This window comes from Amphibalanus amphitrite, unplaced genomic scaffold, assembly GCF_019059575.1.
Source record: "Amphibalanus amphitrite isolate SeventyFive unplaced genomic scaffold, NRLGWU_Aamphi_draft 000224F_arrow, whole genome shotgun sequence".
Taxonomy (NCBI): Eukaryota; Metazoa; Arthropoda; class Thecostraca; order Balanomorpha; family Balanidae; genus Amphibalanus; species Amphibalanus amphitrite.
Window position 1 is genome coordinate 12037 of NW_024881719.1, and position 12149 is coordinate 24185.

General features: G+C 49.2%; 1 protein-coding gene across 1 annotated transcript; it reads left to right on the forward strand.

Moving 5' to 3' along the window:
- Positions 1 to 267: 267 nt before the first annotated feature.
- On the forward strand, positions 268 to 8339 carry LOC122385582 (T-complex protein 1 subunit theta-like). The gene is made up of 9 exons (XM_043373950.1): positions 268 to 525; positions 2466 to 2636; positions 3230 to 3361; positions 5105 to 5303; positions 5671 to 5873; positions 6101 to 6205; positions 6749 to 7093; positions 7263 to 7499; positions 7878 to 8339. Exons 1-9 carry the CDS (start codon positions 466 to 468, stop codon positions 8064 to 8066), a joined length of 1641 nt encoding a protein of 546 aa, XP_043229885.1. The 5' UTR covers positions 268 to 465; the 3' UTR covers positions 8067 to 8339.
- The last annotated feature ends 3810 nt before the right edge of the window (positions 8340 to 12149 follow it).

Sequence of the window (12149 nt, forward strand, 5' to 3'; positions counted from 1 at the left end):
TCGCATCGACCCCCCCCCCCCCCTACCAGGGCGAGGGTGTTCCGCCGCTTCTGATCCTGGGGATGGAAGGAAACGACGGAAGGGGTAATGCGGAAACGCAATCACTATATATCGGGTTCGAATTTGCTCGATGGTAGGTAATGGTATATTGAGTGCCGGGTTCATTTGACCGTAAAAGTGGCTCCTCTATCTGGAAAACTCTGCGCGAAAGGATTTTTAATTATGCTGCTGGTCCTGTATTTGGTAGCACACAACATAACTGAATTTGCTCTGAGAGTTACATTTGTGGCGCAGGCCAAGCATGCCGCTGTCCGTTGTTTGGGATAGTGCGGTCTCGTGGCGTGCGTTGTCTTTTTGGGCGGTGTCTCGTGACTCGGCTTCCGCATTCCGCCGGCTTAGATAGTTCCTGTCTGAATTGATAATCTGTGGCTTATTTAAGTGCATAAGTAGTGTTCAATATAAGACATGGCACTTCACGTTCCTAGGGCGCCTGGTTTTGGGCAAATGCTGAAGGAGGGGTCAAGGGTAAGTGAACAAACACCGACATTATTGGGATAAAATCATCCATGCTGTTCTTGTCATGGGTATTCAGGGATGGATGTCAATTTTACTGTCTTAAAATGCTCGCAATGAAGTGCTCTTTCGGGTGATGTATAAAAATGGATTTCAGTAGGCGGAACTATGGTCAAGCGTACCCATTTTCGGGAACGCATTTTCGTTCCCATGTTTGGGAACGATAAACCCAAATATGGGAACGCCATGTAGGCATTATTTAAAACAAGAAAAAGAACCGTTAAATGACGTCCAAAAAATATAAAACGATCGTGAACCGCCTGATATTTGTCTCAATATTGTTGGGAAAGGGTTTGATATTGTAAGGCCCATCGTAGTTTCAAATCGTTCCCCTATTTCTAAAGCAGTCCATCATCCGGGCCGCGAGCCCAAACTTGGGAACGCTCTCGTACACTGGCGCTGCAAGCGTTCCTTATTATGGGAACGGCGTACCCAAAATTGGGAACGATTTCACCGACGCCTTTCAGGGGCTCTTTTCATTAACAAGCATCACGTCCAACGCCGCAAATTATTGTTAACGCAACAATCATCAGATGACCCTTCCGGCAAGACCATCGCATGTTTCGCCCGGTCTTCTGCGCTTTTATTCCCGTCGATCTCGCAGCGGGCACGCCCCCCTCTGCAGGATTACGTAATTCAGAACGCTCAGCGATGTTCAACAAGGTCTTCCATACCTATATCCACTGTCCGCGCCGAGGGTGGAGACATGTCAAGCACCTGTCTGTTTATCACCGATAGTTGACGAGCACAAGGAAGTATCCAAAAATGGGAACGCTGAATATGTTACACCCTCAAAACACCTAGTCCCAATGAAAATCTAGTTTTTTCCGTTCTTGATGAGTGTAAGTGGCAAAAGGCCTGGTAGGATGGGCACGAGGAATGATCGAAATCAGCATAAAAATTATAAATAAGCCACACAGAGCGACCTATATAAGAGAAATTCCCCCAAAACGATCACGCTTAGAAACACGGAAGACAAAAACCACGCTCATGACACTCCTTATAAAACAACTCTAAACAGCTAGCATCCAAATAAAATATGTCTTTCTGGGATGATAAAATACAGCTGAATAATTTTAAACCACTGAAACTGAATTTACAACAGTAGTTCGGTAAAATCACTGACGTTCCATGCGGTCGTGCGCCCCGACACCAAATGTCACCAATATTACCCCCGGACTGTCCGCGTGTTCGCTTGCATATGTCAGCATCTGGTGTCGCTAGTATGAAACTTCATAACCAGGCGAAAATTATTATACTTGACCTCAAAATGTAAAAAACGCTTCATTTTCCTTAAAATTGCAAGTTAAATGTAGTATAACCCATGTTTTCACCATTCCGTCATTTCAAAAAATCATTAAAAATATCATTCGACGGTCAATTTCCTTGTGCAACGGTCAGAATAAAGATAATTTTATAGAGACTTAGTAGATACTTAAATTAGCGTGCACTTTTTTGAGACGTGATGCACTAATGAGTTTTAGTGGGCGAACGGCCGAAAAATTAACTTCCGTTCCCATAAATGGGAACTCCCGTTCCCATATTTGGGAACTCCGTTCCCAAAAATGGGAACGTTCCTATATTTGGGTACTCATGACCATAGTTCCACCTACTGATTTTGGGGCGTTTGCTTATATAAGGGCTTCGCTATAAAAATGTTAAAGTCTGAGTGAAGATGAAAAATATAATTAACTTGACCCAACTGACCTGCTTGGAACTTTTATTTACTAATATCAGATTTGTTATCAACTTACCTCACCGCCAGGATAGATTCCGATGTGCTGCTAGGGATGTTTTATTGATTATTGATCACTGTTTTTTTGTGATGTTTTGCTTGTAAATTTACCAGAGTATTGTTTCTGAGTGCTGACCATGTTTTTGACCATTTTCAGCACTTCTCTGGTCTAGAAGAGGCTGTGTACAGGAACATTCATGCATGCAAGGAATTTGCAGACACCGTCAAAACGGCTTATGGGCCGCGCGGAATGAACAAAATGGTCATCAATCACATAGAAAAGCTATTTGTCACAAGTGATGCTGCTACCATTATCAGGGAACTTGAGGTATGATTGCTCAGCCCAGTGGTCCAAGGAGTTGAAATACCAGGTGGCATCATTGTGACTGCACATCTTTTCTACACAGGCCAGTGTGATGCCAGTGTGGACACCTGGAAGAGCTAAAATACTATAACGTAAATTGAAATAGTATGAGACATTAAAATTTTAATTATTTTATTATATTGCTCCTCAATCTTGCAAAAAAAAAAAATTCAAAACCGTATATTTGTTCAAGGGGTCTCCTCAGAAATTGATTATGTCTTATTAAAATGGCTACTTAGTTATGTCATTGACCCAGGGTGCCTTAGTTGCCTAGCCACATTGCAAGTACTGTTATGATTATGGCTTGCAGGGGGCTATCATCACTCAGGGAAAATTAATCTGACTGTCATGTTGTTAGTCTTGTAGCTAGAGTGCTTTTGTAGTTATAAACCATTTTTATTGTTGGATTTGTCATGAACTATTTGCTTGGTTCTGGCTCACATTATGCAGCACTGATGACTGTGCCATGGTCTGTTGCTTTATACCTTACCAAAGTATGGTTGCACTGCTTTCAAGTCAGGTATCCACTGTCTATTTTCCTTGCTGTTTTGTCATAGGTGGAGCACCCAGCTGCCAAGATGATGATCCTCAGCTCTCAGATGCAGGAGCAGGAGGTTGGAGATGGCACCAACTTCGTTCTCATCATGGCGGGAGCGCTACTTGCCTCAGCGGAGGACCTCCTCAGAATGGTGAGACATTAATCAATTTGGTGTTCACGGGTTTGTAGGCTTTGGTAGTGAGATGCAATCTGTGGCATTAATCACTAATGTGCAAAATATTGAAATGTGTATGGTGATGATGAGCAGACCATCAGAGTAAGTGATTATTGAGGAGCCCCTTGTTCAGCATTTCTTATTTTGTGGTTTACCCTCGCTGGACCGGTATTCGGCGCCAACTGGGGCGACAAATCGGCGCATAACTCGAGACCGAATAGAGCTATAGCGCCGCGGAAAAGCGCATTCAATAGCTCTTTCAACGACGTTCTTTCTTTTGTTAGCCTTCATATTTGTGCTAAGATCAACCGTTTAGCCTCCAGAGGGCAAAACTCGTCAAGTTGCCTTTTTTAAACAAATAACCGTTTTCCAGACTCAAACCAGACTTTTGACTCAAAACTGGCATGGCTTTGATTTTACCAGCATCGTGTTCCTCCTGTCGAGACGCGTTGAATGAGCTATAATTTAATATTGTAAGATCATTTTTATTGTCCTTTGGTCAAGATCATAGCATAATAATATCGAACAAGCATAATAATATCTAACTGATGATAAACCATTTTTGGTTTAACCAGATTCTTATCCGCCCATAACGCTCACCACTCAGAAACATGCGTTGCTTAGTTAACCCGCGAGAAGCCCCTTGTTGCTGGGGGGGGGGCGTTAAACGCCCCCACTTTTTTCGCCGGGTCATAGCATAAAAACGGCGCGCCGCAGGCGCGCCAAATTTTGGGTACCTGTAGGAAATTAATTGAAGTTTATTGTGACAAAGTTTCAAAAAAATCGGTCGGAACATTTTTGAGGTATCGAGGTTTTAGTGACGTCATGATTTCTGAGTTTTCGACCAAAAACGGCATATGTTCAAAAATCATATAAAATCACAAAATAGACATACAGACATACCGTAAACGCCATGAGACTGCCAATACCTTGAACTATCAAATGGCTATCTTCGATTATTGATTAATGTTCCGCATTTTCCAAAATCTTGAACTGAACCTTGGCAATTTCTCGTGACTACTTCGCGACCATGATACATGCATTTCTTAAATTGAACTTTTTGAGCCAAACACGTACACATATGACAAAAGGAATGTCACCATCGTGTTCTACGCCCCAAATTACCCATAAAACATGTGTCACAAGCTGCGAATATCAGTTTTGATTTTCGGGGATATGTGCCTACCCGGTTGACCTGACCTTGACCCTGACCTATGCTTGACTGACCCCTACATGGAGCTGACACTCTTGTAGACCTTATATGATGGATTGTGCACCGTTTTGACAGAGTTTATGACGAGAGGCGCCCATTGCGAAGTCCTGAAGCCCATGCTACTGAAAGCCCGATTTCAGGTGTTTGACCTGACCTTGACCCGATCTGTGACCTCAAAATTCAACTTAAAAGTACTCATCTGAAGCGTCTCGTCGCGTTCTTTCGTTTGCCGCCTCGTGCGTTTTGCTGCGCCTATTGGTTCTCGAGTTATCGGCTGGGGGCGTTTAACGCCCCCCCCCCCCCCCCCCAGCAAACGGTGGGTGGCGAAATACCCCAGCAACTGCCGGGTTAACTAACTTTTTAGCACATTTTGACATCCGTTTGGTGGAATGTCATGCTGAGCTTAATTTCCCGACAAATTTCAGAGTTTTATCGCTTATCCGTTACACGGCCAATGTGCGATCGCCACCTGGTTATTTTTTGTGAGACTGGCGCGCCGTCGGCAGGGTCTCACGCCCACCGAGGTAGTGGAGGGCTACGAGCTGGCGCTGAAGAAGGCCCTCGAGCTGCTGCCGGGCCTCGTCTGCGGCGAGATCAAGGACCTGCAGTCGGAGTCGGAACTGAAGCGCGCCATCAAACCGTCCGTCATGAGCAAACAGTACGGCAATGAGGACTTCATCACAGACCTAGTGGTCAAGGCGTGCAGTGAGTACCGACTTCGGGGAGGGACGGGAGAAAGGGGATAGTGGGCTTGGTCTGGCCGGTGATGAGTATGCTCAGTCGGTTCTACTTAGTGTATGAGGAAAGGTGGAAAAATAATTTTTATTGGCCAGTTAATCTTATCCGCCATGAGTGAATAAAACACGACCAAAATCGTTATCAAAATCGTTCGATGGCCTTTTTAAAGAATTGCGTTTTTGTAAGAACAACTGTGAGGGGCTGTAACTTGCCTTCTTGTGGACGCCATGGATGGCCGGTGCGGGGTGAAGTACATTAATACTTCAATCACTACCACCATCACCAACGTCATTGTCACCATCACCGACACTGCCCTGCCACTGCCTGCCCACAGTGTCGATCCTGCCGGAGAAGTCGACGGCGTTCAGCGTGGACAACGTGCGCGTCTCCAAGATCCTGGGCGCCGGTCTGCTCAGCTCGCAGGTGGTCCAAGGCATGGTGTTCCGCCGAGAGGCCGAGGGCACCATCAACACGGCCGAAAAGGCCAAGGTGGCCGTCTTCACGTGCCCCGTGGATATCGCCGCTACGGAGACCAAGGTAAGAGGGAGGGAAGTTGTATCATTTATGCCTATGTACATTAGCTGTTGCATTCCAGGTGTAGCCAAACATTTAGAGTTATGTATAATACTTTCATTATTTGGATTATTCATTATTGCACTTCTTACCAAGCTGCTTTTTGTTTTTTGTTTTTGCGATGTAAGAATAATAATTTGCTCGTTTTCGCCGGCCGCAGATTTATTCCATGTTTGCGCTCCGTTTGGCAGGGTACCGTGCTGATCAAGACGGCTCAGGAGCTGAAGGACTTTTCTCGCGGAGAGGAGAGCCAGCTGGAGGAGCAGATCAAGGCGATCGCCGCCACTGGAGCCAAGGTAAGTCGCCGCCGATCGGCTGCAGGTGCTGTATAGGGTACTCTTGGACTGATTACCATGAGGCTCGGCAGTTGTGACGCATAAAGGATACAGGATATTGGTCTGAGGCTTATGTAAGGAACTGCATATAGGTTCTGGAAAATGCAAGTGGCAGGCTAAGGCAGGCTAAGACGTCAGTGAGGCTGACAATAATTCCACTAACAGCCTCTTTTATATTGAAGGAAGTGGTGATTACCTATTTCTCTTTTAGGTCGTTGGAAGAACAATTTTTAGTTAGCCGAGTCTGAATTAACAGGCTTGGTGTGCGCAATCTTTGTGCTATTGACAAGTAACCATCCTTTGGAACATCGTCAGCGCACCTCAAATCGACGTTATCGACGCAGAAAAAAAAACGTATTGAAATGGCCCTCGAGTGATGCATTGTGTGTTTGGTCGCTGTACGCACTTCAATTGATGTCTTCCCTTTTTGCTGAAGCTATTGTGTGTTTGGAATGATGTGGGCAGGCCTGCTGACATTGCTCATAAACCCTCCCCGCTCCCCAGGTGATCGTGGCTGGCGGTAAGTTCGGCGACATGGCCCTGCACTACGTCAACAAGTACAACCTGATGGCCGTGCGACTGCTGAGCAAGTTCGACCTGCGCCGGCTGTGTAAGACGGTGGGCGCGACGGCGCTGCCGCGGCTCACGCCCCCCTCAGCCGACGAGCTCGGTTACTGTGACCGCGTGTACGCCGACGAGCTGGGAGAGACGGCCGTGGTTGTGTTCAAACAGGAGGCCGCCGAGAGCCGTATCGCCACTGTGGTGGTGCGCGGCGCCACTGACAACATGATGGATGACGTGGAGCGGTCCATCGACGACGGCATCAACAACTTCAAGGCGCTCACCAAGGTGGGTGGGGGACGGACGGGACATGCTCTGGAGAATGGGATGGAAGATAATTTTGAGTAAGGAGGCAGCGGGGTGAGACAATGCTCTTTTTACCCCAGATCGTCCGTCTTTCATTGGCTGAACATCATACTCCGATGCCAGTGCCTGACGCTCCCCCTCCTCTGTTCAGGACGGGCGCCTGCTGCCGGGCGCCGGCGCCTGTGAGATGGAGCTCGCCCACCTGGTCTCCCAGTACGCCGACACGTGCCCCGGCCTGGAGCAGTACGCCATCAAACGGTTCGCCGCCGCACTCGAGGCCTTCCCCAAGGTGCTGGCCGACAACTCGGGCTGCAAGGCCACCGAGGTGCTGTCGCGACTGTACGCCGCCCACCAGGAGGGCAAGAAGACGGCCGGCTTCAACGTCGAGGTGAGGACTCTCGAGCCAACTAGGTGCCAAGTGGCTGAGCTGACTGGGCATGTCATCGCAACACAATCATGTCGGCGGTACTGTTTTTAAGCTGTGTGTTGTTTGCTTCTTTTGTGGCAAATATTTCAGACTGGCATTAAGACATCTTAAGCGTTTTCTTTGTCAAATTTAGTATTTATAGACGCTACATTGACGTGCTTTGATTGTCATCGTCTATTTATAGTCAAAATCATAGCATTCAAGCATCCAGGAGCCATCTATGAAATATTATGTCTGCGGACGGCTGCCACCTTCCTATTGCGCTGACAAGAGCCGTCTCGGATTTGCCAGCCGTGACCACCCCGCGACCTCCCCTCACCTATCTCCGTCCGTTCGCAGGGAGAGGGCTCCGACACGACCCTGGACGCGGCCGAGGCGGGCATCTTCGACCTGTGGCTCACCAAGCACTGGGCGCTCAAGTACGCCGCCACGGCCGCGTGCACGGTGCTCAAGGTGGACCAGATCATCATGGCCAAGCGCGCCGGCGGACCCAAGCCGCGTGAGAACAAGGACTGGGACGAGGACTAGGTGGGGTGCGACTAGGAACCGCCGGACGACGCGCCGGGCCGGCCACTCACGAATTGGGCTAGTCCGATGGCGCCGGCGCAACATGTTCGAATGACACACCGCGTACATTGTCATGTGCATGATTAACAGTTTCTCGGCGTAACACGACTGATTGTTTGTTTTGACTACTTCTGCCCACGCTGAGACTCAGTTGTGACGAATCACGGGATCTCGGGCAATCGCCACATCCGAGGAACGGCCGTCCCACGCTGCATCAATATAACACGTTCGATACACGAGCTTCTTCTTGGGGTGGTCTTGGGGTGGCGGTGGGGAGCTGCGGATGGCGCCGGACGCAGGGCGGTAGAAAAGGCAGGCCACCGGGGTAACATGCACCGTTCGGAAATCATTGTATACGCTAAAATCCATATATTAATTATTTCGCGAATTGCAACGAACTCCAGGATGCTTGTGCCCCGTCAGACTCCTCATTGGCCAGTGCATTCCTGTCCTGTATCACTCGTCTTGCCGCCTCTTTCTCGCCCCCTCATGGGTTCGCATATTGGCTATTCCTGGATCAAATCACACTGTGGTGTAGTTGACATATTCATGGCTCTTTTTCTCCATCAAATGATGTTTTAGTTTAAAGCTGCCAAAAATGCACCGGTTTTTCACTTCCATTTCACCGATAATTTCGTCGATTTTGGTGCTGCTCCAATTCACGGGTGATGCGCCGACGCGGAAATAACTAGGAGCTTTACAGTTCTTGATAGCCCGTAATCTGTGGTGTTGCGAAGTTGGCAGGTCTGACCATCGATGGCCCGTTCAGAGTATAAATGTTCCTTATACACTTGGGTGCCCATTTCCCTACTCGGGTCGGTGCTTAGAACTCTCGGCTAGAGCCTTAGTGATCCGCGAGGTAATACGATGGTGTTTTCTTGGCTGCTAAGAAAGCCATTAGAGTCGGGTTGACAGACCACTGGCTAAGAACACAGGCACTTACATTTATTTTCCAGTCCAAGACGTTTGTGTGTTAGCCCTTGCTGTCCCAGAGATGCCAATCCCGGAATGCTGCAAGACTCATTTCCCACCAGAAAAATGGCAACGGAAAATATATTGCATTTTTTGCATAGTTCTCTTCGAAAAAGTTAACGAAAAAGGTTTACTACGCAATACGCACGTATTGTGTTCTTTTGCGTATGGGTGCTATTGAAGACTGATGCTACAATATCATTATGTTGCGAACATTCCTGAGACATTTGACTGACACATTATTTATCTTGAGTTATTGATTAAAAATGTATTCCACTCCTCGTGCAACTACGTCTTTCCATTACATTCTATCTACCGTATACTTATATGAGTTATACCTACATTTTATCCTCACCATACACCTACCTATTCACTATTCAGTGTCTTCAATCAATGCGAGGAGATGCTGTTCGCTGTTGCTTTGCTCAAGAGCGTGTTTTTTTTTCAAGCTGTCGACCTGTGCTCTTGCCTTTACATTACACCGGTGACATCCGTGTTTCGTTGTCATGACAACCGATACGAACAAGCCAACCCAATTGTTCGTTAGCGCGAACTGAAGCGTATCGACGTCAGTCTCAGCTCCTCTGGCGTCAATTGGCCGATCAGCTCCTAAGAGGCAGACAGAGGGCTGTTGGATCCGCGTGTTGTCCTGGTAACGGAGACTCACGGTCGGGTCTTTATATGAGAGAGGCGCGTCTTGGGACCGCGCACACGGACGGTGCGGATCGGTGTGAGAGGAACGGCGGGAGCGTGTAGATAGTGCTATGGACTGCAGCTAAACACCGGTGAGTAGGTATATGAATTTTAAAGGAAACAGTTCACTTTCCTGAAATTAGTATTTTGCTATTGATTTATGATTTTTTATGCTCAAAATGATCATGAAATAAAATAAAACCTTTTTGTAAAAACATTTTTTTTCAATATTTTAATATAGGACGAACTATATTCTATGTAAAATAATGTTTGACGCGGAAGCTTATTACGCGTTGACCAATCATATCGCGTAGTTCAAACCTACGCATACTGAATTGGCTGTAAGCAGCATGCTGATTGGCTGACGATGATGTGGCTGCATTCCTGTGCAAGGCACACATTCCTCTGCAAGGCACTCTTTTCGGAACGAGAAATGGAATATCTTCGTCTAGGGTGATCATTGAGCCGTAAAAGCTCCTGATTTGTGCTAGTCTCAGCTCAAGCTACGAAACTGCTATTCCAGTTCAAAACCCCATGTTAAAAGTGAACTATTTCCTTTAAGCCGGTGGGTAACACGTTCCGCTGGGGCTCCCGGATTTCCACACCCTGGGAGGGGGAGGAGGGTTGAACACTCCCACTCCCGTCTAACTTGGTTCCTGGGCCACATAGCGACGCGCGGTAAGCGGCTTCGAAATAGCGTTAAAATAATGGAGAAATTATCTAACCCATTTATAGGGCGGGTCAAGTCAGGTCACCAGAGGTCGTCGGTCAAGTGGCGTTTATTTGGACGTTTTTTGACAAATCGGCGCATAACTCGGAAACGAACAGAAATGGGTACACAGCGCCTTAAAAGGGCTCATTCGATTGCTCTCGTGGAATGTATTCCGCCAGTGTGTCCTCGGTACCAGTTTAGCCTCCAAAGGGCAGAAACTGTTGTCGTTTTTGTTGACAATGTTTTCCTGAAATAATGTCATTTTCTCACATTGCCTCATCCCTCCGACACCACGGTCACCTGACCGACAGCTCAGCCCGCCCCGCTGCCGTCACCAGCCGGTCTGCCCGGGCCGCTGCAAGCACCTGCCTCTAAGCCCGTCACCGCTCCGATCACCGGCTGCTCCTTCCACTGCACTGCGGTCACCGGTCAGCCCGCGCCGCCGCCATGCTGCTCTGGCTGCGAGTGGCCGTCGGTGCCACGCTCACCGTCAGCTTTGCCGTCCCGCTGGGCATCATCGCCCGCGACGGTAGTCTGCGCGAGGAGCCGATGACGCTGTTCGTCATCAACATGACCCTGGTTGACCTGGTGTTCGGCGCGCTGTTCATGGCCACCGGTCTGGCGGACGTGGTGTTCACCGGCGGCGTGCCGGCGCCCCTCTGCGCCACCCTCCAGTACCTGCTGTTCGGCTGCGGCGTGGCCTGGAAGGCCGCCACACTCTGTCTGGCGCTGGATCAGTTTATCGCCGTGGCACACTCTCTGCGCTACAACGCCATCATGTCTGCGTGGACGCCGCGGCTGGTGGCACTCACCTGGTGCTGCGTGCCGCTGATGGGCGCGTTCGGCTTCACCTGCTACCGGCTGGGCCTGGAGTCGAGCGTGGCGTTCGACCGGCGCGTGCTGGGTGTGGAGCGGCACATCTCGCAGTGCCGCTGGGAGCTGAACGCCCACCTGTTCATGGTGGTCTCCGAGGTAGCGGTACTGCTGCTCTCGCTCTGCTCCGGCGTCCTGTTCGTCTACACGGCCGTCCAGGGCGCGCGCCACGAGTGGCGCCTGCACCCCAACAACCGGCTCCTGGTGCGCTTCAAGTCGTTCCAGCGGATCGTCAAGGTGCTGCTGGTGGTTGTCACCATCGACGTGGTGGCGGCCGGCGTGCGCGTGGGCTCGCGCTGGTCGGCGCAGCTGTACGCCACCACACTGGTGCAGCTGCTGCGCGTGCTCTGCCTGCTGGTGGAGGGCTGGACGTACGGCCTGACCCAGCCGGCCGTGCGCTCGGCACTCTCAACCTTCTTCGGCTGGCGTCGGAGCCGCGTGGGTGACGTGACGCCCTCCGAGCTGCGCCGCCCGACCAACCCCTCCTCCGAGTGGGCCGAGAGAGCGGCCACCGAGTCGCCGCGCTTCTAGACAGAGGAGCACGCCCGTATTCCCAGTCATGGAAGATTTATTAGACCTGTGGTTGTGATGTGTGATATGTGTATTGTGTGTAATGTGTGTTTATAACGTAGGTAGCTTTAGGACAGGATAGGTTAACTCCTCATACCTACATTACATGACGACATTTTCAGTTACCTACCGCAGATACCTGCATAAACTAAATGCATATAAGAAACGGTCTATAATGCGAAGCTCAATGTGTAGTGCAGCTAGTGTTTGTGATACGCATTTGA